A 27904-nucleotide genomic window follows, 5' to 3' on the forward strand; every position below is an offset into this window, starting at 1 on the left:
GAACAAAATGAATTTCTTATATGGATCATGAGTATCGGTTATCCACTTATCCCTCTAATCCCATGAGAGCTAAGTACTTAGCTTACAAAGTTACAAATAGAGCACCTAAGCATAGGGTGCGTAGAATTATCTCAAGCCCAAACCCGAATTGGTGAAGAAGTAAGGTTCTAGTCGACACAAGTGTTAACTGTTAAGTACAAACGTACTTGTAGTGTGATTAATTAAATACGAAGTATATAGTATTAGTACTTAATAGTCTAGTATGTTACGATTTGTTTCTTACATATAAATTAAGTATGGAGTAATAGTGAAATCAATATAATCTTTCCAACAACTATACCAACAAAAGAATTAATGAAATTTTACCCATTGTAGGACAACAATATTTATAACGCAATTGTAATGTTTATACTGGCTTATGCTACTTGTCTATGGCTGTATTTGGAATCATTTAGGTAGCTTTTAGTCATGAATATTTATCTTCAATAATACTAAAAAAATAAAATTAGGAAGCTCCTATATAAGCTACTATTATTTAGTTAGTTTAAAAGTAACTTTTCAGTTAAAGTCAGTAAGATAAAAACAAAACTTTGTTCATGTAGAAACAGAAAGCATGCACAACAAAAACCACAATATGATCATAATTCATAACTCAAATGTTACCATAAAAATTCATACAATTTGCAAACTTTTTTTTTTTTTTTTTTTTGGAAAATACAAAGATGATGGTTTTATGGTAACCTTTTCTCAAGGTTTATTAAAACCATATTAAACTATTAATACTCCTTATAAATTAAATAGCTTCTCTTAGTAGAAAAGCCGGTGTATTCTAGTCTTAATCTTGAATGTGATTATCGAATGAGGTAAAATAATCGACTACACAATTTGCTTCCATGTAGATGCTCCGCATAACTATCCTGAATTGTAAAATAAACGACCTTAGCTTCTTGATTTTATGTCAAATGGAAACACTTCTCTTAGTAGGAGAATCGGCAACTTTGAGAGTCTCTTCAATCAACTTTCGTGCTTTTTTACTTCTTATCTCTATCCTCATACTCTCACTCTTCTCAATCTCATCATATTCGTAGAGCTTTTTCCCCTTAAAAGACCTAGCCAACTTTGTCTTCAATGTCACCATCAACCTCTCCAACCCCATTGTCACCATTGTAATCTTTTCGATTGCCCTGCAAGATAATGAACGTTATTATTCAATAATTAAACCCTCAAACATATACTTTTTTTAAGATGCCATGATAAAAGACTCTACAACCCTTCAAGGGTCGATCAATCCAGACCCTTGAGAGGCAAGTTGAGGGATATCCTCAATAACCCTGGTAATAAAATTTGAACGTGTAATCTCAAGATCACGAGAGTTAAAGGGAGATAGAAAGTAACATACCTGAGAGAATAATGACTATATTTGTATAAACCTTTAATTTTCTATATACAAGTAGTTGATAATATAATGTATGAACTGAAGTGGTGAGAAAGAATGGAAACAAGTATGAGAGATGATGTATATGAAATGAAATAAGCAGTTGAAAGGTCACGATGAAGACATTTAATAGGAAGGGCAAAAATGGGTTACGTGTAGAAGGACGACCACACAATTGTGGTACATTTACAATTTACAATTTAGAGATTATTGTAGGACCATGCAATGCATCCTTAACTTGTAGCTTATTAAATTATTCATGATTGTAATGTGCTCGATTATTAGATTTGTTAATGTTAACCATTAATTTCTCAAGATGTATATATTTATGATGTCAAAATATATAACTATTGGATCTATTATAATTGTATAAAGTACCACGTCCTTTCTCATATCAATTTTCTTTTATAAATATTATAAATATAGCGATAAGAGATTGATCAAGATTCGTTATTAATGGTAAAAATTACATTTAATCAGACAATCACTTAAGCTTATTTATCGGTGTATATTTATAAATGTACTAAGTTCTCGTCATATTAAATCAATAATTAAATTAAACTACGTAAGCCAGATACACTAATTACTCAGTTCTCATGCGACAATTAGAGAGTGTAACCCCTAATTAAGAAGTGGGCTACACATATTCGATCCCACTAATAATTTTAGGCGTCATTAACAATTTCTTTGTATTATTGGCGTATGATGGATGTGACTAAGACTAGAGTCCACTAAATGATTTTCACTCACTTCAATTCTTATATATTTATAAATAGTATTATGATTTCCAACTCTAATTCCACTATATTTAACCACAGGTTTTATGACGGAAGAGCAGTAGTTACAACACTAAAAAGAAATTAATCGCAAAATTATGTAAATTTAGGCATTCACCTATCGACTATCTAATTTATAATAATTTTATGTATTATAAAAAGAATGTATCGTAGTGATGAGTTCAGTAAATAATGGGTAGAGGAGATGGATGTAAGTGAAGCTCCGTATTTCAATCTGAAATAGGTTTTAATTAGCCCTAATTAGTTGAAACACAGATTAAACATTGATCCATCTCATGCTAAAGAGTCAAAAGTATATGACCCCTCCCTAGACTCCTTACCATTTCACTCCTATAGGACCACCATTTATGCCATTTAGTAGGGTTGGGCAGATTAATTATACATTTTTGTTTTAATTTTTTTTGGATATTTTATGGTTGGATTTAATATAGAGAAAATGGGACAGTTTCTCCCATTAAATTTCAGATTTGTTTTCCTTTTAGTTGTTTACTTTAGAATTAGTGTTTAGAGGTACACAATCATAAAAAATACTGAGTAGTTATATTAATTAATTAATTAGTTAGAGGGAATAGAAATTATTATACTTATTACTCATATAATATACGATATAATTATTTTTTCTTTGTTCAGAGAGCCATACATTTTCATTTTGAGAAATCAGAAAGCCATACATAATAATTAACATAAACGAAACTTAATTGTATATTTTAGGTACATATCGCCTTTCCAGATCATAACACCTACCTTTAAACTAAAACCACTTTTAGTTGTACATTTTACATTACATTTGCTAAGCAAATTTAAGAGATAAATCAATTATAAAATGTGAAAATGCATGCAGAAATCCACATTCATCCCCATGCTGCCATGCATCATCCATCCATCTACTCCCCATCTCTCTCGATCGATCTCACTCATGTGTTATGTTTAATTTGTGGACCATTACGTATATGGTACTACATGCACATATTTATATAATATGAATAATACTTCGTATGACATAATTAAAAATAATGTTAAAACAGAATCCAAATTAAAACATCACCTTCTGTTTTAACAGCTTTTCTACAACTGAATGAAATAAAAGAAGTTTTTTTTTTTTTTTTTTTTTGAAAGAATGAAATAAAAGAAGATGATGCATGCATATTACAAACTTCACCAAGTGTTGTTATTTTTGCCCCCTAAAAAAACATGAATTGTCATTTTATATATTTTTTTTTAATTTTTTTTTAATATTCTAATTAGAGGTCTACAAAAAAAGGAAATTTATCTTTTATTACTTTGGAGAAAGTGACAATCTATTTGATGTCGTATTTCTTTTGAGATTAACATATTTGGTTTTTAGTTCTTGGATATATTATTCAGTATTCACTTATTTAGATTCCGATAACAGATACTTGTAATTATATGTGGCATTAGTCGTTATATGTTACCAATCACGACTCTTCACTTATCTGGAAATGTTTTTGTCCTTTCAACTCAAGAATTTTCAAGGAAAAAAACCCTATACGGATTAATAAAAATAAATATAGAGTACTCAATCTGATCGATACATTGAGGTTGGGCGAATCTATTAATTTTTCTTTTTGGTGTTTGGAGAGCCACAAGGGCGGGTGGTGATGAGAATCAATTTCAGGATCTTCTAAAATTGAGAGGGACACTCTAACCACTTGAGCTATCCCTCACTCTCTGGACGAATCTATTATTTTTAGTAGATTATCCATATGAGGGATAATATATTACGACTTTTACGAGTAATAAAATAGAGCCACAAGTGTAATATGGGGTGGCACTTGGGCCACTTGGCATTACACGTTGTTGGCTCAGCATTCCCTGGAAGATTGAGCTTCTGTCAACGAATAAATGGTACGAAGTACTCCCTAATCTGTATAATAGAATTGGAGTTGGGCCGATAAACAAGGCCCCCATAAATCTACGGGATGTGGGCCTTATCTGTTTTTGGGCCAAAATTTTGTTGGGCCGATTGCCCAAGCGCAAGACCACTGCTTTAGTAATGTAACTACCTGTTGAGTCCCTAGGTTCACGTACGCAACATTGAGTCGTTGACGATCTAAAATCAACACATTCGAGTTAAGAATTGTTTTAGATAGTTAACTACAATTTCATAAATATTGTTGCCATCGTAACAAGAACAAAAATATGGTTAGGGGAGGTGATGCATATTTATCGCGAAGTAAATAGAGCAGTTGATTGGCTTGTCAAGTCAGGAGTTTCATTGAACAATAAAGTGGAGTTGGTTTAGTTCCGGCCTTAGCTTTAGACCGTATTTTACATGAGGATAGAGTTGGTGTGGCATTCCCTCGGTTTGCTCCACCTTAGTTTTTTATTTATGTTTTAAGTTTCCTTTTGGAGCTTAGCCCCTCGTTTGCACCAAAAAAAAAAAAAAAACGAAAATACCTGTGACGAATGGGTTGCCTATGTGGCAAATGGAATTCTTTTCCCAATACATCATCAAATTTCAAAGACTCGCTTAAATTGACGAATTTACCCTGTGATAAATTTCTAAATTTCTCACAAAATGCTGCCTCGACCGCATTGTGTTTCAATAATCAAATACTCAAAATTAATCATAATAATGTTGGAAAGACAAATTAAATCTCAAACCGACTAAAATCAAAGCACAACATGATATTGGAGTAGTTATTTTCTCCAAAAGACTGATTGCTGAATGCTGATACCTAATGATGAATGTAACCACGTGATCAAGTACCTAACTTTATTAGACAAATGGTATATCAATACTTAATCAGATTGCTCCAATAGAAAAACCATCTAAAATTGCGCATCTAACAAGGGAAGTATGTCAGATGTTTTGCATATTAAAATACGTTTATATGTACAAAAAACCCCTTACAAAATAAATTATATTCCAAATTATGATTCAGTAGATTACTAAATTATAATTGAGGTTATGAGATCTACCCAATGCAATTATATATACGAAGTAGTAGGATATTATATATGTACATATACTCCGTTATTTACGCATGATATACTTCGATTTGATGATAATTTTGTAATCTATAGTTGACCAATTTGGCACTCTTAAATGCATTATTACAATTTAATTACATATCAATATTTATACCAATCAGGAAATGATCAGTATCTGATTAAAAATTAAGAGTTGAAAATTTCGTTGTATAACATAATATGAGTATTGATTGCTGAGTTTACAGCAGACTACACACTATACATGATGTTGCTTGCATGTATTGACTGTGTCTTGTATATATATGTCAGATATTGTATACAACCAATACTCCATCAAAAAATATACAGAGTACCAAGCAAAGTTTGGTCTAGCGGTAAGGTTTGCATCTCTCAACTTTGAGATTGTGGGATCAAACCCCACTAGAAGCACTTTGAGGTGGGGATTCCCTACCCTTTCTCCCCACTTTTAAAGTGCCCAGGCCAGGAGGACCTGTGAAAGATTTTAACTTGGTAGGACCCTTTTCCTTACCAACCCCCCAAAAAATATATATATACGAATATATATACTTGGTATACAAATATACACTAATTTGTAAAAGAAATAGATGGCCTAGCCATATGTTAAAAATGTTTTTTGAACGAAGATGCATTAAGATATATATGACCATTCACCATTGCTGATTAATTTGTTATCAGAGAATTTTAAGTACACATTGATATGAATATAACAAGATCTCATGTATGTGTATTTCGGTGAAAATAGTATTTGACACTTATTAAAAGCTAGAGAATTGTTGCAACTTTAATCAAACAAGCAAAGTATATAATAAAAAAGAGAAATACTAGTCTAAGTTCATCTTAGAAACTTAAAAATAAATAAATGTGTTTATTATTTATTGTCTTAAAATATACGGAATATTAGTATAGCTGAGCAAAATTGTCCGAATATCTGAAGATCTAATCCGCATCCGATTCGATATTTTAGGATATCTGATCCGAAAATTTCAGACATTAGATACCTATCCGGATATTAATTTTCAGAACTTCGGATTTTCGGATATCCGAAATATTTTGGATTTCAGATATCCGATTACAAATTTAAATATCCGATCCAAATATCAAATAAATTGGGTATTATTTTGCATTTTCTTTAAAAAATTAAATATTAAAAATTATTATATAGTATTTCTAATATCGGATATTCGGAACATTCGATTTAAAGATTTTCAAATCAGATTCGGATCTCGGATCCAATACTTGCTCACCCTGTATATTAGTGGAACAAACGATGAATGTAGGGATCAGAGTAGTTGTTAACAAATTATTATAAAGTTATTATTTCATTTATTAATTAACATTTGTGTGGAATTTTTTTAAAAAATTTTATATTTAGAAAATGCAACAAGGTACCAATGCAATTTCCAAATCATAATCAACTTAATATAGCTTTTTGTTTTTTTACACCACTTAATATAGCTACAATGCACTTAATTAAAGTGTTATTATAAGTTTATAACCATAAGCAACTATTATATAATAACAATAATAACAACTGCACATAAATGATAGCCCTCTTTTTGAGAAAAATGATAAAACATTGGGTCATACTCATATAATACCACCAAATCCAACAATTATTTTAACAACTCCATTCCTTCATCACAGAATCCCAAACAACTCTCTTAGAAACTTTCAAACTTTTCTGATTCACTCACTTTTTTTTTTCCTCTTAGCTTATTTTTCTCCCTCAATTTCTTTCTCTTTCTCTCTCATCTATCCCTTTTTCCTCTCTACCTCTAACTAATTACACGAAACATGGAAGTCTCCTTACCAAAAAACCAAAAACTTAAACTCAACCTAAAAGTATTCCTACAAATAGTTTTTCCATTAATCCTATTAACCATTATTCCCCTACAATTAGCCAAAAACATTTATTTTAAGAGTGCACCTAAAGCGGTTAGTACTCCTAAACTATACATTAACAATGAAGATGATCATAAACCAATTCGCGCTCCTCCTAAGCATGGATCATTGCCTCCTACAACAAGGAAATGTGATATCTTTTCGGGCGAATGGGTTCCGAATCCGGAGGGTCCATATTACACAAACACAACATGTTGGGCTATTCATGAACATCAAAATTGTATCAAGTATGGTAGACCGGATAGTGAGTTCATGAAATGGAAGTGGAAACCGGATGGTTGTGACTTACCAATTTTTAACCCTAGACAATTTTTTGAGATTGTTAGAGGTAAATCTTTGGCTTTTATTGGTGATTCTGTTGCAAGAAATCAAATGCAATCCTTGATATGCCTCTTGTCTCGGGTAAGTTTTTAATTATATCTAAGTTTTTATGTCATAGTTTGAATCTTATATTATAAAGTATTCTGTTATTTTGATGCCTGAAAAAATGCATGGGTTACGTAGCATATACAAAAGTCGTTGGTTAGTGTTTTTCTTTCTTTTATGGCATGTTGCTTCATGTTTTAGAATTCTTGACAAGTTTGCATATATGGCGTATGATTCATAACATTTGTCATCAAACTAAATGTATAAGTAAATTCCTATTTTTTTTCTTATACGGTGATTAAAATAACATATATGTCATCGATCTATTGAATTTAACGAACTCTTTCCTTACCATGAAAATTCAACACAATAAAATACGAAATTAAGTATATTACTTTCAACTGCGTTAGCGTAGCTAGCATAAGCTGTATGTTTGTGTCTTTCAACGTATTAGAGTAGTACTCGTAGCACAAAAGAAAGCTTCTTTTGGAAACACGTACACCCGGTTTTTTCAATTCAATTTACATTTTAAAGTATTAATTAAATGATAACAGTGTTCAAGTTCAAGGATTAAATCTTGTCTACATTGCAACTTGTGATTGACTTTTCATAGAAGAAAAAAATGCTTACTAATAAATCACACTATTATTAGTTTCACACTTTCAATCGCATCATATATCAAACTTAAATCTAAAGTTAATTTGATGTGCATTGATGTTATAAGCGAAAAAAATAATGGATAGAATTGATAAGATGTTTCAAAAATAATTGCAAATTCTAAGGTGTCAATATGAATCATTAAAAAAAGTTAAGTGAGGTCCTACTTAAAGACTTGACTTGTACGTTATGGTAAGATACATAAACTTTTAGAAATTAGTGTGAGTGTTAATTTGTACATCTCGGAGTAAGTATCAATAATAGTGTAAAATAAGATTGATGCAATAATTTATAGATCTTGGTCAAAAATATAAATAAATAATTTGTAGATCTAAGAAATTTTGGTCCAAGATAGTGAGATTAGTTGAACTAATACAAAATTGTAGAAAGTTTAGGTAAAATGTGTCAGAATAAGATATTAATGCATTGACTGTTAGAAAAATAGTAGGAGTAGAAAAAAAAAGTGTGGGGGGGTAAAGAAAATTAAAGGGTGGTAAAGCATACATTGCTTTACTGTTAGAGTGTAAGGCATAGTTTACCGACTCTGCTCTCCATTTTAATTATAAAATACTCCGTACTCCATAAATAATACTCGTACGGATAAAATAACATTTTATAATAAATAGTATCGATTATGGAGTACATTATATTGTAATCGGCTTATTTAATTGGTTATGTTAGAATTTGCTAACTCTGACAATGAAAAAACTTACGGAGTTACAATGTGATTATAAAATATTTTTAAGTATTGTGTCGGTATCTTAAGATAATCATCTAATGAGTTTTACTAAATTAAGCTAATTGATCTTTAAAATAAGTTTAATATTCGGAAAGGTTATGCTGTCACTCTTGGAATAAACTTTTGGAAAGGAAAAAGCAAGAAAATAGGATTTCATTAGTTTTTTCATAAAAAGAAAAAAAACATTCGATGGGCCATTGTTATGTAATATTAGCCTTCAACTTCACAAGCTCGGGTTTCATGATAATGGTAATGTCACATAGTCACATGCGCTCCTTCACCATCGTCTCCATTTATTATTTTTTTTTGTAATTTTTCCCACTTAATTTGTCAAATTCACACACTTCAAGAAAATAGGCTATTGTACTATTTTGGAGTCATGTACGAGCGAGTACTCCATAGACAGATTTCGTGTGTTAATTTTCTATGCACAACCGGTTGAACTATAACCCTACTTGTATAAAGTATGAATTTAGGTTATACATTTTACTAGGAAATTAGGAATTATATATTTGTACTTTAGAAATATATAGGTAAAATTAGCATTAAAAGGAAGGTACACCGTACAACCTGATATACTATATAAAACCATTTTGTTTATGTTATTTTTACTTTTCAATATAATTACAATAATTCAAAAAAAAAAAAGTTCTGTCAAGAGTTATCTACTCGTAAAGCAAGTTTTAATAAAATTTATTAAGTTTAAATAAGTATAAATCAAATCAATGGAGTATATCATAGTTTCCTGATCTTACTAAAACCAATGGATGACACGTTATTCTGGATTCAATTCAACAAAACTGTGAGACTGTCTACAAGTAAGAGCACTTGTTTTAAAATCCAAAGTCACATGCGGCGTGTTAGATTATAGTGCATCGTTAAAGTTGAACGCAAAAGGTCTTCAATTTCCAAGGCTAGAAAGTATGTGTACTTCCATTCATTTTTCCATTTTATCCACCTTATATATGTAGATATAAGTACATAACCTTATTTTATCCAAAATATTTCTACTCCATATAATCCTTTTTTTTTTTTTTGATAAAATATTTCTACTCAATATCTTTTCTCCCTCCGTTTTTAAATATGTAGTACTTGTTCCACTTTTTATTTTTAGTCGTTTTTAAACTCTATTTCCTTATTTGGAAAGTTTTTATAATATTTAATTCATTTCTCTCAATTAGAAGATCCAACATAAACCATATTTTATTAATTTCATTCTCTCTCCTCCAATTCTCTCAACTATTTTTGTTTTTTACAATTTTTTATTCTTCCAATAACCCCACTACTTTCCTATTTTATTATTTTATCCAGTTTCTCCTAAAACTCTACGCATGGAGAAATGGAGCAAGTATTTAAAAACAGAGGGAGTACTTTAGTTTAGAAAAAATGCATAGTACTACATATTTTGTTTTAGAAGCAATTATAAATTAAACACAGTATACGGAGTATAGATTTTCAACTAAAGTACGGTGAAGTTCAATATTTAGATTTTATTGAGGTTAGCAAGTATTTAACTACGTGATTTATACCTTATTATGTGTACAAATTGTGTATTGATGGATCTAAAAAGTGTAATTTGATAAAATCATAATCAAATTACACTTTCTATATAAAGAATTGATTTCAGATCCAAAAGATATGCTTGATAATACAAGCATTATTTTTAAATTAGGAAAGCATCTAAATTGATCTTCTTTTTACACATCACCCCTTTCAAAAAATTCTTAATTTTTTTTTATATATATATTTGGGGAGTTGAAATTAAATTAAATTAAATTAAGTCACATAAAAGATACCTTCTATGTTTATAGATTTGTAAATAAACTAGAAACGTTGTAATTTAGTGTATATAGGGTCTAAAGGTCTACATACTCCCATGTGGCGTGTTTGGTTAAAATGGTCTTTTTTTCCATAATTTGGTTACTTGGCTCCATTTTCATCTAGTCGTATTACTCGTCGTTTTATGTTTTGTTCATTAGTAGAACTTGTGTTTTTTTCCTCATCTTTCCAACTCGTGAATAGCTAGCTATCCACGAATTTGATATACAATAGTCCAATCACTAAAATGTCCTCTCTTTGCTATTATTCATGATAAATGATCGAAAGATAAGACATGGTGAGGTGTCATGCAATTTCCTCGAATTAGTTTTGTTTCGATTAGTACATTTGTAAGTGAATTCAAAGTTTACAAATATAAGATTACGAGTGGTTCTGGCATTTGTATGAATAGAATGTGATTTTGTTAACTATATAGGTTTTCAAATAGTAAAAGAAGTGTTTATCGACACTTGAGTACATGCAATACATTACAATTGAGGTCAATTTTTGAGAAACACGTTCTAACGGGTTCCATTTTATTAGATTAAGTAATAGTTACATAATCAACAAAATTTTAGATAAACATTATGGATAAAAAGTTAGTCTTTAGTGATTTATGAAGGAAAAAAGGAGTACAAACTTATAATGGAAAAAGGCTAACTAGATCGAGTATGACATGATACCAAAAATATAGAAAATAAGGCAAATTTCGAGATATGATTGTTGCTTGTTACCTAATTTGCGTTATTGGCAATTTTACAATATGACTAGGGTCCTTAATTTGATGATAATCGTGTACAAATAGCAAATAGTTGATATCCTTTCACATCTTAATAAATTATATGAAGGATAATTTAGAAAAATTGAGCAATTCAAGTACAATTAGTTGAAACTTATGTCTTAATTAAGATTAATCATACGAAAATATGGAATTGGAACATTTTCCTTATTTGTGGGACATTTCAGTATATCACAATCTTTTTTATTTTTTACATGGAGTCACATCACTATATTTTCTTTGCATATATTCTCCATTATTTTGCTTTGATTTGCATTATAGCTGTCTTCTTAACTTTTAGTCAAATTTCAGCTAGCCAATAATGTTTATATAAAATTTACAAATACCTTAATTATCTTTGTTTTTAATATCGGATCTTTCTATTTTTTTCGTTTTGATCATTTCTTAGGTGGAATATCCATACGATGTCTCCTACACTAAAGATGAACACTTTAAACGTTGGCACTACAATAACTATAATTTCACGGTAGCCATGTTCACGAGTACATTCTTGGTCAAAGCCCAAGAGAACGACCCAAATGGTCCAAACGGAAATGGTCTGTTTGGGCTATTCCTCGACGAGCCAGATGAGACTTGGACAACCAAAATCGACGAATTTGATTACATTGTCCTATCAGCGGGTCATTGGTTCTTCCGACCCCTTATGTACTACGAGAAAGGTACTCTCACAGGGTGTCGATTTTGCCAACTTCCAAACGTGACAGACTATACCATGGCTTATGGTTATCGAAAGGCATTCCATACTGCGTTTAAGGCCATTTTGGAGAGGGAAAACTTCAAGGGAGTAGTCTATTTGAGGACCTTTGCCCCCTCACATTTTGAAGGGGGGGAATGGAACAAAGGTGGCAATTGCTTGAGGCAAAAGCCTTATAAAAGTAGTGAAATTAGTTTGCAAGGGGTTGATTTGGACTTGTATATGGCCCAATTAGGAGAATTCAAAGTGGCCCAAAAATTGGGCCGAAAACGTGGGCTAGGGTTCAGGCTTATGGATATGACACATCCCATATTGATGAGGCCCGATGGGCACCCAAGTAGGTATGGGCATTGGCCCAATGAGAATGTGACTTTATACAATGATTGTGTCCATTGGTGCTTGCCTGGGCCCATTGACACTTGGAATGATTTTCTACTTGAGATGATAAAGAGTGAAGGTGTTAGGGCTAAAGAAGATATGGTTCTTCATTCAAAGGAGAGAAAGTTGAAGAGTTAAACAATGATTTGATTAATTTTAGAATTATATATATTTATATATAGTTTAATTAATTTATGGGGTTTAAGCATGCATTTGTCAAAATATTTGTATTTGTATAGTTTGAGGGTTCCCTAATTAAGGGGTCAAATAATTGAGTTTTTCAATGTTTGATACATCATATTCATTTTTTCTACCTCTTGATGTTTTTAGCTCTAAAGTCAAAGATAGACAACTGTTATTACAAAGAGTAGTTTAGCGAAATTAAAGTACATTTTTTTCATCCGACTATAAAGCGTCTTTGATGACGAAGGATTAGAACAATGTGATATCTATTATATAATTTCATAATGTTGAGTAAGCGGCCTAAGTAATAAATTTCTATTTGCAATGAAATTAAGGTAGCAATTAATTTCATCTTCCTATAAAGAAGCGCAAAAGAGCATAGTTAATTAATTACTTTTTCTGTTTGTAACTTTTTTTTTTTTTGTAAGTTGAATATGCTTCAGTTTTAAGATTAGTAGACTTTTGAACTCTGTTTGATGTACAATTCAGATTAGTAAAGTCGGTGTTCCCAAATTTTGTAATTTGTCAGTATGCAAATGGCTAGATTTAAAGTAGTTTAAATTTGATTCTCAAATCTGAATTGAAATTAAAAACAAAAATGAATCTTTATAGCATCATTATGAGCTGGAAAATTGGAAGTACGCGGATATCCCAGAAACTTCATTCGACAATTCTATTCTTAGTAGCTCACATGTAGTGGTGTACCACAACTTTTTATATAGGAAAATATTGCCACTAATTTACCATTATTATTGGCACTGGTTGATATATTCCAAATTGGCAACTATGGAGTATGTATACGCCAACAAATGGAAATAATTGTATATTGGATCTCCTATCTTTCAACTATTACGAGACGTGTTATGTTGTTAGATTTGAACGTGGTAGTGATAAATAATCATTTAAGTTGGCTTTAGTTCAACTTAATGTGAAATAATTTAACTGATCGATGAGGTTTTGACTTAGTGGTTAAGATCTAAGTATGTATCCTAGGTTTTGGCTTAATAGTTAGAATCTAAGTATATACCCTGTATAATAAGTCATATGTATAAATCTCCTACCGCCATTTGTAAATTGCATTATTTGAAAAGAAAAAAAAAAATAATCTAAAATGATACTTCTGATTTGATTTTAAAATTAAGCAAGTCGAACTTTCAAGAACAGAGATTTATACTTTAGTCAATTAAAGCTCCACTTCAATTTGACTTAGTTGATTTCAATTACTTTAATCATCATAGTCTAATCTGAATCTGGTTAACTTCAATTACATCATAATCAAACTAGCACGTTAGTTTTTTACATCATAAACTAATCAAGTAAAAGTCAATCTAATTAATTAGATCATTTAAATATTACTCCATTAATCCGTGTTAACCAATTCCATCTCCAATAATATTCTAAATCAAGATAATTAATTAGTAACATGCTACTAATTATAAATAAACAATTATAAGGACTACTTAGCATGATACTCATTATTTTTTAAATTTTGTTGACAAAATTTAACATGCACATTCTTTCCCATCACATCAAAACTCCATAGAAACACCCAAAAAACTCAAACTTTTTCTTTCTCTCTCTCTCTCTTAAATGGAAATGCCAATACACAAAATTCCAAAACGTAATTACAAGTCTAAACTTGTTCTACAAATTTCATTACCAATAATCTTATTTACTTTAATCACATTACAATTATCCAAGAACATTTCTTTCAAGAAATCTCCTACTAATCATACTTCATTAGAGTCATTACACACTAGTAATGTTCAATTATTACAAACTTTACCTCAAAAAGAATCATTACCACCTACTAATGATGATGATCAAGTTGTGATTGAATCCAAACGATACGAAACAAGCCCTAAACCTAGCCCGGTTACAAAATGTGATCTTTTTTCGGGCGAATGGGTCCCGAATATGGAGGCTCCGTATTATACAAATTATACTTGTAGGGTGATCCAAGAACATCAAAATTGTATGAAATATGGTAGACCCGATACCGAGTTTATGAAGTGGAAATGGAAGCCAAACGGGTGTGAATTACCCGTTTTTAACCCGAATCAGTTCTTGGATATTGTTAAGGGCAAGTCTTTGGCTTTTGTTGGTGATTCTGTGGCTAGGAATCATATGCAATCTTTGATTTGCCTCTTATCTCAGGTAATTAATAATTTTTGCTTCCTACATATGAATTTTATTTTATGATTTGCTATATATAATGTTGAATTGCATAATATTAAGTATTATAACTAAAATGTGTGTACTTTTATAGAATCTACATTTTAGTTAGTATAGTAGTGTATAACATATAGTGATCAAATAAATAAGCTAAGATAAAAGTGAGAATGTAAAAGTGGAATATTAAAGTCAAAGGAGTTGTGCATTTAATTATTTAATTTTCTCATAGGGTTGTTCTTGATGATCAAATTGCCTCCATATTAAACAAAAAGTATACAGGTAAATAGAATGTTACACAAGGTTTATTAACCTACTTCATTCGAAATTAGTTATTGACTAATATGCTTAGTGTACTACTAAGTTAGATTGACATTGACCTGAAATTCACGTTCATTTAATGTTAATTTTAAGTTTAAATCACTATAAGGCAGAATAACACCTCGTTGCATCATACATTTCCACATATTGCAATATGATATACACTGATTTACAAAGAATTTCATTAGAAATGTTATTACGTCTTACATTCACACCCTGTAATTTTGTATATATGTTGGAATTTCTTGACAAAAGCAAAACAGTAGATGCAATAGTTATGGTAAAAAGACGAGGTTAGTTGAACTAACACACACTAATAAAGCATCCTAGGGGATGCATAATTAGGTAATTGTGTCAAAGTTATTTAATAATATAATGTACTATATTATATTATAATCTGATTTAATTTACTTTGTTGAGCCAAAAGAATAATGGTAACAATGTTTCAATTACGTTTGTTTGTTCAATGTTTTGTCTATTTTATTACAGGTAGAACACCCCTTGGATATTTCTCCTACAAAAGATGATAATTTTAAACGTTGGTACTTCCAATCTTCCAACTTCACACTTGCTATATTCTGGAGCCCATTCTTAGTCAAGACCCAAGAAAATGACCCAAATGGCAAAGCTGGAAAGACCTTTACTGGGCTCTACCTCGACGAGGCCAATGACGTTTGGACGACGCAAATCGATGAATTTGACTATGTTATCATATCCGCGGGGCATTGGTTTTTCCGGCCCCTTATCTATTATGAAAAGGGTAATTTTATGGGATGTCGTTATTGTGAGATAGATAATCTTACGGAATATTCCCTCTCCTATGGGTACCGAAACGCGTTTCAAACCTCGTTTCGGGCTATTTTGGAGAGGGAAAATTTTAAAGGTAAGGTGTTTTTGAGAACATTTGCTCCCTCCCACTTTGAAGGAGCAGATTGGGACCATGGAGGGGATTGCAAAAGAACAAGTCCCATAAAAAGCTATGAATTGCCTTTGGATGGACAAAATATGGAGGTGTATACAGCCCAAATGGAAGCTTTCAAGGAAGCCCAAAGTGTGGCCCAACAACGTGGGCTTAAGTTCGAACTCATTGATATGACCCGGCTCATGTTGGTGAGGCCCGATGGGCACCCGAGTGTATATGGCCGTCCGGCTAAGATGAATGGGATATGGCCCAGTGATTGTGTCCATTGGTGCTTACCTGGGCCCATTGATAGTTGGAATGATTTTTTGCTTGAGATGTTAAAAAGTGAAGAGAAGAATCTTCATTAGGATTAGATTAAAAAGGGGTTATATACTGTTAATCATGATGCATGAAGAAGTTTAACAATTGGTATAATTTATTTAATTGTATAAAAAAGGACCAATATGTTCAAAAGAGGTTGATACGTGATCAATTAATCATACAAGATTCATTTTTCTTTTCTCCATTTTGTTGCACTACAATCTATTTGTTACAAATGAGGTTACATCGTAGAGGAATTGATTTGTTACAAGATAATTATTTTTTCCTTCCAAAATGTTGATATAAACTCTTTTTTTTTTTTTTTTTTTTTTTTTTTATGTTTTATTTCCTTTTCACATTTTCTAATATTGACCATTTTCTTTTTTCTGTTTTGAATTATGGTTATAATTATTCTGTAAGGAGAGATATCTCAATAACGAGTCTTTGTTTTATTTTCTTTTCAAAACTAATATCCGTATGAACCATTTGCATTTGCTTCACTTTGTCCCCTTTCACTATCACTATCATAGTATCAAAAAAAGTAAAATCTACTGCCACATGTCAGATTATTAAGGGTGTACTGAATACATCACAGATAAGAGCTAATTAAACCACTCACCAAAAAAAAAAAAAAAAAAGAAAAAAGAAAAAAATACTTCGCATAAATATATAAAAAGGGGAACTAAATCACAAAACTTTCTTAAAAAAAAAAAATCATGGAACAAATACACTTAACCAAAACTCAATATCGAAGCTTCAACAAAAAAGTAGTTTTCCAAATAATACTTCCAATAATTCTTTTTACAATAATAGCTTTACAATTAGTCAAAAATATATCAATCAAAACACCTCCAAATCCAATTATTTCAACTTCATACATAAACAATGAAGAACAAAGAGCTCCACCGACAGAAAGTGATACAAGTATTCAAAAATGTGATCTTTATTCGGGTGATTGGATCCCAAATATGGATGCTCCATATTATACAAATGAAACTTGTTGGGTGATTCAAGAACATCAAAATTGTATGAAGTATGGTAGACCCGATACCGAGTTTATGAAGTGGAGGTGGAAGCCTAATGATTGTGAGTTACCCGTTTTTGACCCGATTAAGTTTTTTGAGATTGTTAGGAATAAGTCTATGGCTTTTGTTGGTGATTCTGTTGCTAGGAATCAAATGCAATCCTTGATCTGCCTCTTGTCTCGGGTAAGTTTTGCTCTTGCTCGTGCTCGTTTTTTGTTTTATGATATCGAAAGGATTCGTAGTAGATGTCAGCTAGTTTAGTTTGAATCGAACTCGTTTAGAATTCTTTGTTTGAATTCATATGTTCTTGATGTATTTTTGTCGATGTTAGCTAGTTTAATTGGTTAATTGGAAGATTAGTAATTTTGTATTGTTGATTTAATAATTCGAGTATTAGAATACATTGCCGACAGTGTAATCAGTGACAAACTATACTTAGACTATTTAAATGATACTGAGGATACTTTTTCTTTTTTACCACTTTACTGTCTTAATAATGTCTCAATTATTTATTTTATACTCCAGTTTGACTGCCAGTAACAGACATTCAATGATCACATACTCACATTGGTAAAGTTATTTGATAGTGTAACATAGATGACATCAAAGTATAATACCTTTTCTTTAGATTACATTGATCATGTATATCCATAACAACTAATTTTAAACGAATGGAGTACTTGATTGTCATTTATGCTTATAGTAACATTAGATTTAGATTTAGATTTTTGTTATACGAGAAATAATCGAGCTAACAACCCAGATCATCGTTCGGGATATAGACATTATCAATCAATGGAATGTTTTACACAAGTGAAAATCATAAAGGGTTTTGACAAATTGAATCATATTAGTGGTATAAGTTGGGTAAGAGTGTCATAATCAGGTAATAAAGAATAGATCATGTAATGTTGGTGACAATGGTGCATGTAATGTTGTGCAGTTGCACATTTTATTTCACTGTCAGACTGACAGCAAGAATCCTCATTAATCATGTGTTTCTTCACCCACCACTCTTATTTTTTTTTTTTTTTTTTTTTTTTTTGAGAAAACCACTCTTTATCTATTGATAGTTTATTGAGTAATTGTTAATTTTGAGAAATTATAAAAATTATACTCCGTACCTAATTCAATTTTCTTGTATTTATTTATTTAAATCTAAATTTTACAGGTTGAACACCCCTTAGATGTCTCAACTAGCAAAGATGATAATTTCAAACGCTGGTACTATCAATCGTACAACTTCACATTAGTTATATTATGGAGTCCATACCTTGTGAAAACAATCGAAAATGATCCCAATGGTCGAACAGGAAAGACCTTCTGGGGACTTCATCTCGACGAGGCTGATGATGTATGGAAGGATGAAATTGACAAGTATGATTATGTTATCGTATCTGCAGGACAATGGTTCTTCCGACCTCTTATATACTACGAAAAAGGACAATTTATGGGTTGTCGTTACTGTGAGATCGATAACCTAACGGAGTATTCCCTTTCATTTGGGTTCCGGAATGCGTTTCGGACAGCATTCAAGGCCATTTTGGAGAGGGAAAGTTTTAAGGGCAAAGTGTACATGAGGACTTTTGTTCCCGGTCACTTTGAAGGGGGTGAGTGGGACCATGGAGGAGATTGCTTGAGGAAAAGGCCCTATAAGAGCAATGAGGTCAAGTTAGAAGGGGAAACTTTGGAGCTGTACACGGCCCAAATGGAGGAGTTCAGGGAGGGCCAAAGATTGGCGCAGCAGCGTGGGCTGAGTTTACAACTCCTTGATATGACCCAGATTATGTTGTTGCGGCCTGATGGACATCCGAGTACGTACGGGCGTCCGGCCAATCTGACCTGGCCCAGTGATTGTGTCCACTGGTGCTTGCCAGGGCCAATTGACAGTTGGAGTGATTTCCTGCTTAAGATGCTAGACTGAAGGGATGATATTCAGCAGAAAATGAGGGAAATTGTGTTTTTATTACTCAAGGACTCAAGGTTTTGACAGTTGCTAGAATATTTTTTAGGGAAAATTTGTTAAGGTCAGAGTTCAAGTAATACTATGTATTATAACTATCAATATCATTACATAGGTGATAATACAAATCAGGCATTTTACTCATACATGGTTTCACTATTTGTCATTTATTCTATGCACAATGTTGATTCTCATATTAAAACTCAAAACTCCTAAAAACAGCATTCTCAAATGAATGATATTCTGATGAAGACTATTATGTGCAGCAAAAAGACATAAAGCACAAAGGAAGACCTTAAAATCCTGAGCCTTTGCCGGTATTCAGAACGACCACCAGAGTAATACGGGAGGTTGTTGTGACCATCGAGGTCAGTGTCAGTTTCATAACCATAGATTGGGCCACTTTTTGCAAAGCGGTTCCTAGCAGCAGTAGCTTCCTTGGTATCCTCAACTCTCCTCCACAATGCGTTCAATCTTTCAAGCTCCTTCTCCTTGATGTGTATCTCATTTATAAGAGCCTCTGCTTGAGCCTAGAAAAACACTTAGATCAGACATCAACAAGACTCTCGAATAATGTGGTTAGGTATAGCAATTACTTTCAATACAAGTAGAACAGTAGGAACGTCAAAGACGTGGTTTTTTTTTTTTTTTTTTTTTTTTTTTTTTGTTCTCAAATAATATATCAAAATTAATGCCTCAGCTTTTAACAGACAACTAACCTGCTTTGCAGCCAGTTGCTCCATCAAGCTATGAAGCTGCTTGTCCAATGCCTTTTCTCTCTGAGCTGTAGAAGATCAATTTCACCAAACTGTGAGGTACTCAAGGATATGTCGATAGCAAAAACTTAATAATAACAAGTATGTATTTTTATTAAGCTAAGATAAAACCTTTAAGCACTAGCTTTAAAACCTAGGAGAAAATGTTACACAGACAGATAACTCTTGTAGCTGGCTATCTGCTTAAAGAGTTATAGTTTTAAACTTTTAATGTACAGACCTGGTGAAGGTTGCTTAAGTGCCTTTTCTTGAACATCTGCCCACTTCTTCTCCAACATTTGAATCTTCTCTTCCATTAATTGCTGTAAGAATTATGAAGAGGGGAAAATAGGAAATTAATATAACAGTCAAATGAACATGCAGGAAGTGAACATAAAACTGCAATTTGAATCCTTTGTCCTTTCTTCCATCAAATAAAAAAATGCTTGCCTTATTCAACCCTTTCTGCAACTTTGATCTCTACATTCTAATTTTAATGGTATTAGTGTTTAGCATATCGGAAGAAGAAGCAAGCATTACCATTTCTTTCTTCTGGTTCTCCAATTTCTCAAGTAAAGCAGTTCGGGAAGCATCTTCTTCAGCTTCAGTATCCACTTCTTTTCCATGTTGAACAGCAGATTTCTCAGACTGACTGGCACTTGAACCTGCTTGAACTCTTTGCAACTCAGTTTTCAGATTTTCCTCAATCGAGTCCAACTCCTGTCATAACAGCATAAGGAAAGGATTTAGCAAATAATTTGGCCAATGTGGAAAGCAGCAGATATGGCTTAAGACTAGTTTGGGTAAACCTTAACTTTGATAAGAATACCGAACTTTAGACCAATGACCAACTCCAAACTAATTGGAAGAATTTGTATCTTCCAAGAAGGACAGCTTTCCTCTGATATTAAATATGAACACATGATTATCTTAATCCTATTGTGACTCTAATTTTAACAGATTGATGGGAATAACATGAAACTAGTTATCGGAAAATTTTACTATTTCAGTCAAGCTATGGTAAATGAAGCTAATTCTCCACACCATGTGCTTGCTCACTACCCTAAACAATAGCGTGGGCTGTGACAGAGGTCAGATAAAGACTCTCTCTCTCTTGACTTGTTTCCACATTAAGCAATATGTATAAAACCATATACTTGAATAATCAAGCCTACCTTCAACTTCTGCTGGAAATGTTCTGCCTCCTGCAACTTCTCTTGAATCTTAGCTTCACATTTTGTGATTTCTCTTTCATAAGCAGCATTTTCTTCCAGCAATTTAGCCTCCCTTTGTTGTGCCTGATCAGCAAAGTCAATCACAAAATGAAGCCATGAAGAAAGCTTCCACCATTACCCATAATCCTTTCATGAAACTTTTCCACAAATTACTGGTCATAAGTCATATTTGTCTTTTCGGATATCACATCCCTGATTTAGCAAACAGGAAATCACCATCAAAGACATTTAGTCACTGTAAAGAAATACCCCCCGATTCCAATAACAAAGATGGATCAGATTATCAAGAAGTGTATTAGTGTTCAAATAGAGAAGGGATGATATGGTACCCCATATATCCTTTAATTTCCTTCATCAAGCAAATCAACTCAATAGTCTCAATTCAGGAGCTCAATAAGGGGAAAAATAAGTTCAAATCAAACCTATGATCACAAAAATGCCAACACGGATCAGACACACAAGCAGAATGCATGAATTATTAGAATATCTAAACAATGCCTATCAAATCGAATTATTTGTATCTTAAAGCTCCAAAATCCTAGAAGCTGGAATGAGCAATTGCGGCAAAGCAGCACATCATAAACTATCAAATCAAAATGTATTAAAAAGAGTGTAATGTTTTGGTTCTATACAATAAATTCATGGTTTTAGGTGAGAAGAACACAGCCAAAGCATCAAGATGCGAAATACTGACTCAATCGGCCAAATGACCTTAATCCCCAACATTGAATCAACCATAGCCTTACTCACTAGGAAAAATTCAGACATAAAAACCAGTCATCAATATGGTCATCTAATGCAGCACTGAAAAGGGTAAAATTAAAATAACAGTAAAAGATTGCAGTAATCCATGGAAAGTTCAGATACAAAGATGATCAAATCATCAACACTCCAACGTCTGAATAGCAGATCAGAAAGTTTATAAATTTGCAACAAAACTCACATTCCCAGAAACCCACGATAACAATTATAAGCGCAATTACCACAAATCACCGAAAAAATTAAAATGGGCACGACAATTAAACTAAACCCCTAGGAAAAAAAAATCAAAATTTCCCACGAAAAAATACAATTAACAACCAAAAATAAAATACCCAGAAATAAAATCAAACAATTAGCCCAAAAACAAGCACCCCCATACAAAAATTAAGCAATACAATACAACAATTTCAAATTATCAAAAAACAAAGGGAAAAGTCGAAGAAATTACCTGCTCCCGAGTGGAAGAATGGGAGTTTAATTGAAGAGTAAGAGCAGCATTAGAAGCGAGGGAATGAGCATGAAGATGAGGAAGACGTTGAGCGATGTCAGAGGGAGGGAGTCTTAGCCGTAGATCTTGGATCGAACGAGTGAGAGAAGCTGATTTCTGGTTCAATTCATTGAGATATTGCTGTTGTTGAGGGGTTAGAATGAGAGGAATCGAACTCGGGTCGTCGGAAACATCGGAACCACTTTCATTCGCGCCTACTACATCGGCTGCCCACGCTAGCAGCCCCGCCATCTCTGTGTTTCTCTCTCTTTCTCTTTCAGGATGTTGTATTGTTGGTGAAATTCAGTGACAGTTGAGTTTGTTGTTAGGATCTGGGTTTCTTTTGGTCCGATCTTCCAAGCTATGTGGTTTAGCCACTATGTAATTAGACCATTTTCGACTTGAGTTCCTCAACTCAATATGACCCATACTCCGTACTATATGGGTTAATCAGCAATCGGTATGTTTTATTCTTCTTACAAAATATTATACATGTAGTATCGTACTCATAATATATTACAATGCTACATCATACTTTCTTCGTTTATTTTTAAACTCAATGTTTAACAACAAAGTTGATCAATTTGTGAAATTGTGAATGCTCAGACTTTGGTCCTTTGGCCATTGGAAACTAGGATGACTTAATACATCAATTGTTTTCATACTTATAAGAACATGGTCAGCCATTAAAAAATTATTCTTTCATATAACTACAATTTCGTACTTATGCAAGTATGAAAACAATTTACGAGTATGTATTAAGTCATCCTAGTTGCCAATGGCCACAAGGACTAAAGTTTAAGCATTGACAATTTGGCATTGGCATAAAATAATGGTTGAAAAACAAACCAAAGGGCAATGGATTATCAATTACGTATACTTAGTCAGAAGGGTTTCCTACATCAAATGTTGGAATATTTCCAAGAAGTTTCACCTTGGGTTCTTATCATTTTATACAATTTTTTATGTTTATTTATTTATATACTTTGTATTAATTAATGTAAAGAGGGGCACAATAATAAGTATCATAAAATTAACGAGATTTAAATTTGGATAACATACACTCAGGCTTTGTTTGGTTGACAAACAACTTCATGGGAAGTTTGATTTTGTAGGAAATGAATGTACGCGTACTTGTTTGGTTGACAATAATGTAGGAATAGGAAGTTCCAATTCCCACAAAATGAAGGAATTTACTTACCTAATCCCCTCTAGGTAAGTGAAACTTCCCATGAAAAGTGGAAATTCCTACATCCAACCAAACAATTTTTGAAAATTCCTAGAAATTACAATTTCATAGGAATGACAGATATGACAATAATTTGCGCTCATGACATTTCATAACTTGAATTGTATTTCACACATCAACTATAATTTGGATTTCTTTATTGTGAAATTTTCCTTTTTCAAAAAAATGCCTCTAAGCATTTGCAGTAACTTGACACAATTATCCTCTTTCCATTGAAAATATAAACGCTACCTCCTTAGGTTCTCCCTACTTCACTAGCTTTGTTGCTCAATAGCTCAACAATGAAGACCACAACCACACACCCATTGCCGCATTGCTACATCAACTAATCCACCAACACAACCACTAAAACTAACTACCCTTCACCATCAACCACCACTACATACTGGCAATCCCTCTCTCACACAAATCTCTATCCATCTCCCTAATGATGATAGACCTTCATTACTTCGCTAGCCACCTCCAACCTTCTTCCATTCCGACAACTACCTGTAAGGCTGTAACCCTTTTTCTAGTGTTTTTTTTTTTTTTTTTGAAAACAACCCTTTTCTGGTGGTTGAATATAGCTCAAACGTACATTTGTTTAAATTATTAATAGCAACACAAATATTAATTTTGAAGAGAGAATTGCTAAATTTATATAAACTATTACCTTAAACCTAATGTAAAAGCCCAATGGTAAGTCATCATATGAATCCTATGCTAAATGTCAACCTTAACCATACTACAAGAATATCCAATCCCTTAACATTGCTTCCAAGGTATTTCACTTTCTCCCACCATCCCTTGCTTCACACTTTCAAACTCTCAAAAGTAAAACACCCTTTACATGATTCCACAAATACACACACATATCACATCAACATTCCCATAATCAAACTCTATCATTCTCCCCACATACCTTGGAATCCAACCTTCTTTCAATCATGCCATTTTCATTCTCTTCTTCCACCCCTACAATACAAGGTTAGAAACTCCCCTCAATTGTTGGATCAACTTCCCATTTTTCCTCTCTTACTAATTAAGTACTAGCTAATCATTTACTTTGTACTTTTTATCGATAATTAGAAGACGTCCTGTCAGACCGAAACCTATAAACAATTCCCACATGGTACTTAAGAAAGCTTCAAGGAAGATAAAATCAATGATCACCAAACCCTTTAAAAACCCCCCAAAATCATCATTTTCATTTGCACCACCTCCCTTTTTCTTTCCTCCCCAACAACCCGTACAACCATCATCATCTTCAACAATGGCGATTTTTCACAGAAATCAACCATTTCTATTCCCAAAAACAGAGTCCTCTGTTCTTCCAGACCCTTCCACTTTCTTCTCCCCTGAACTTCTCTCATCCCCTCTTCCCACAAACTCTTTCTTCCAAAACTTCGTCCTCAAAAATGGCGATCAACCTGAATACATCCACCCTTACCTCATTCGTCTTTCTCTCTCCTCACTTTCTCTCTCATACCCTTCTCGATTCGCCAACAATTCCTTCCTTTACCAGGTTTTCAACGCAGATTTCACAATCTCTGCAGAAAATAATCCAGATTCAAATACCCCACATAAAATTTCATCGTTTAGTGATCTTAGTGTAACTGTTGATTTCGTCTCTTCAAATCTCCGTTTCTTTCTTGTTCGAGGTAGCCCTTTTGTTACTTGTTCTGTTTCAGGAGGTATATCTCTTAAATTCTCCACAATTCATGCGATTTTATCGTTTAATTCGTATAATTCTAACACTAAGTTTATTGTTAAGCTTAATAATAATCAAACTTGGGTGATTTACTCTTCTTCACCAATTAACCTAACCCATGATTTGTCTAATATTGTTTCTGACTCGTTTTCGGGTATAATCCGGTTTGCGGCTTTACCCGATTCGAACCCGAAATTCGAGTCGATTCTTGATAAATTTAGCTCTTGTTATCCTGTTAGTGGTGATGCTGTGTTGAATGAACCATTTTGTGTGAATTATAGATGGGAAAAAAGAGGGAGGGGTGATTTGTTAATGCTTGCTCATCCTTTGCATCTTAAGTTGTTAAATAGGGATAATGTTGTTGTTTTGGATGATTTGAAGTATAAGAGTATTGATGGAGATCTTGTTGGTGTTGTTGGGGATTCATGGTTGATGAGGACTCAACCGGTGTCGGTTACTTGGCATTCGATTAAGGGTGTTAAGGAGGAGTCATATGATGAGATTATCTCAGCTCTTTCCAATGATGTTAGTAGTTTGAATTCGAGCTCAATTTCGACAACTTCCTCGTATTTTTATGGGAAGTTGGTTGCTCGAGCTGCTAGAATGGCTTTGATTGCTGAGGAAGTTTGTTATCCTGATGCAATTCCTGTGGTTAGGAAGTACTTGAAGGAAACAATTGAGCCTTGGTTGGATGGGACTTTTAATGGGAATGGGTTTCTGTATGATGGAAAATGGGGTGGAATGGTTACTAAACAAGGGTCAACTGATTCTGGGGCTGATTTCGGGTTTGGAATTTTTAATGATCATCATTACCATTTGGGGTACTTTATTTATGGAATTGCTGTTCTTGCTAAGATTGATCCTGCTTGGGGGAGGAAGTACAGGCCTCAGGCTTATTCAATGATGGCTGATTTTATGAGTTTGAGTAGACGAGCAAACTCACAATATACTCGTTTGAGATGTTTCGACTTGTATAAGCTGCATTCTTGGGCTGGTGGGCTGACAGAATTTGCTGATGGGAGGAATCAGGAAAGCACAAGTGAGGCAGTGAATGCCTACTATTCTGCAGCTTTGATGGGGTTGGCTTATGGTGATGCCCATCTTGTTTCTGTTGGTTCATCTCTTGTAGCAATGGAGATGCAAGCAGCGCAAACATGGTGGCATGTAAGAGAAGGAGAGGGAATATATGAGGACATCTTTTGCAATGAGAATAAGGTGGTGGGTGTTCTGTGGGCTAATAAAAGGGACAGCGGACTTTGGTTTGCACCACCCGCATGGAAGGAATGTAGACTCGGAATTCAAGTCCTTCCAATATTGCCTATTACCGAGGCTTTGTTTCCTGATGTGAGCTTTGTGAAAGATCTTGTGAACTGGACATTGCCAGCTTTGGAAAGGGACGGAGTGGGAGAAGGATGGAAGGGGTTTGTGTATACTTTGGAAGGACTATACAACAAGGAGAGTGCCCTGGAGAAAATAAGAAACTTGCAAGGTTTCGATGATGGCAACTCCCTCTCCAATCTCCTCTGGTGGATTCACAGCAGGGGTGATGATGAAGATGGGTACCTTGGAATGGGCAGTCATTGTTGGTTTGGCCACTATTATCACTAATTATGTTATATCAGGTCTGTTTAATCTGCATACCTATTAGTTATGATGGATTGCTTCATCTGTTGGTTGTGTACATCTTATATTTACTTGAGCAATGGTGATATATTAGTAGCGTAGTGTTCTGTTGAATCAATATAATGTATCATTTTAGGCTTGATCACTTGGCAAACCGTCCTTGAAACTTGTTGCCGTGTATCTGCTGAGCCTGTGAGCCATTTGCAGTTTCTTATCATCTGTGTTTTGAATGTATTATACAGTTATACACAATAGAAAATATACAAAGTTTTTACTGTATCCAATATTTGCACACTGTAATACATGTCCTGGTTTCTTACCCAGTTCACATTGTTTGCTACGGAGTAATTGATACACAAAATTTTGATGTTGATACTTTAAAATCTTTCTCATATGCTCGGCGAATATGACAATACTATGAATTTTCTTCGAGTCTGAAATGAATTTAGAATCCATACTTAAACTCTTCTCAACACAAGGAAATGAAAAATAATGAATAATAATAACAATAACAATAATATATATACTTTGTATATGACTAAAATCAAAGAGAGATCTCTTCGTAACCTAGCATTACGTGATTTGGTTAATCGTAAAGCCAAGTAGAGCAAAATCATGACAATATTCATATACATCTAGATGTACCATTCAAATAG

General features: G+C 33.0%; 5 protein-coding genes and 1 long non-coding RNA gene across 6 annotated transcripts; 4 read left to right on the forward strand and 2 right to left on the reverse strand.

The window, feature by feature from the left end:
* Positions 1-614: 614 nt before the first annotated feature.
* Positions 615-1555, reverse strand: LOC110727794. The gene is made up of 2 exons (XR_002512570.1): positions 1400-1555; positions 615-1184 (listed from the first exon to the last, which is right to left on the reverse strand). It is a non-coding gene; the product is annotated as an uncharacterized LOC110727794 (long non-coding RNA).
* Positions 1556-6751: 5196 nt separating this feature from the next.
* On the forward strand, positions 6752-12874 carry LOC110728154 (protein trichome birefringence-like 19). The gene is made up of 2 exons (XM_021907802.1): positions 6752-7512; positions 11878-12874. The coding sequence occupies exons 1-2, from the start codon at positions 7003-7005 to the stop codon at positions 12697-12699; spliced, it is 1332 nt and encodes a 443-aa protein (XP_021763494.1). The 5' UTR covers positions 6752-7002; the 3' UTR covers positions 12700-12874.
* Positions 12875-14223: 1349 nt separating this feature from the next.
* On the forward strand, positions 14224-17092 carry LOC110728156 (protein trichome birefringence-like 19). The gene is made up of 2 exons (XM_021907804.1): positions 14224-14901; positions 15727-17092. The coding sequence occupies exons 1-2, from the start codon at positions 14335-14337 to the stop codon at positions 16504-16506; spliced, it is 1347 nt and encodes a 448-aa protein (XP_021763496.1). The 5' UTR covers positions 14224-14334; the 3' UTR covers positions 16507-17092.
* Positions 17093-17102: 10 nt separating this feature from the next.
* LOC110728157 (protein trichome birefringence-like 19) lies at positions 17103-19591 on the forward strand. Its single transcript, XM_021907805.1, has 2 exons — positions 17103-17667; positions 18656-19591. The coding sequence occupies exons 1-2, from the start codon at positions 17176-17178 to the stop codon at positions 19406-19408; spliced, it is 1245 nt and encodes a 414-aa protein (XP_021763497.1). The 5' UTR covers positions 17103-17175; the 3' UTR covers positions 19409-19591.
* On the reverse strand, positions 19519-23325 carry LOC110728158 (centrosomal protein of 83 kDa-like). Its single transcript, XM_021907806.1, has 6 exons — positions 22648-23325; positions 21378-21500; positions 20743-20922; positions 20444-20525; positions 20167-20231; positions 19519-19977 (listed from the first exon to the last, which is right to left on the reverse strand). Exons 1-6 carry the CDS (start codon positions 22936-22938, stop codon positions 19675-19677), a joined length of 1044 nt encoding a protein of 347 aa, XP_021763498.1. The 5' UTR covers positions 22939-23325; the 3' UTR covers positions 19519-19674.
* A 719-nt stretch (positions 23326-24044) lies between these two features.
* Positions 24045-27571, forward strand: LOC110728155 (probable endo-1,3(4)-beta-glucanase ARB_01444). The gene has a single exon (XM_021907803.1). It carries the CDS (start codon positions 25044-25046, stop codon positions 27231-27233), a length of 2190 nt encoding a protein of 729 aa, XP_021763495.1. The 5' UTR covers positions 24045-25043; the 3' UTR covers positions 27234-27571.
* Positions 27572-27904: the final 333 nt, after the last annotated feature.

This window comes from Chenopodium quinoa, unplaced genomic scaffold (genome assembly GCF_001683475.1).
Source record: "Chenopodium quinoa cultivar QQ74 unplaced genomic scaffold, ASM168347v1, whole genome shotgun sequence".
Taxonomy (NCBI): Eukaryota; Viridiplantae; Streptophyta; class Magnoliopsida; order Caryophyllales; family Amaranthaceae; genus Chenopodium; species Chenopodium quinoa.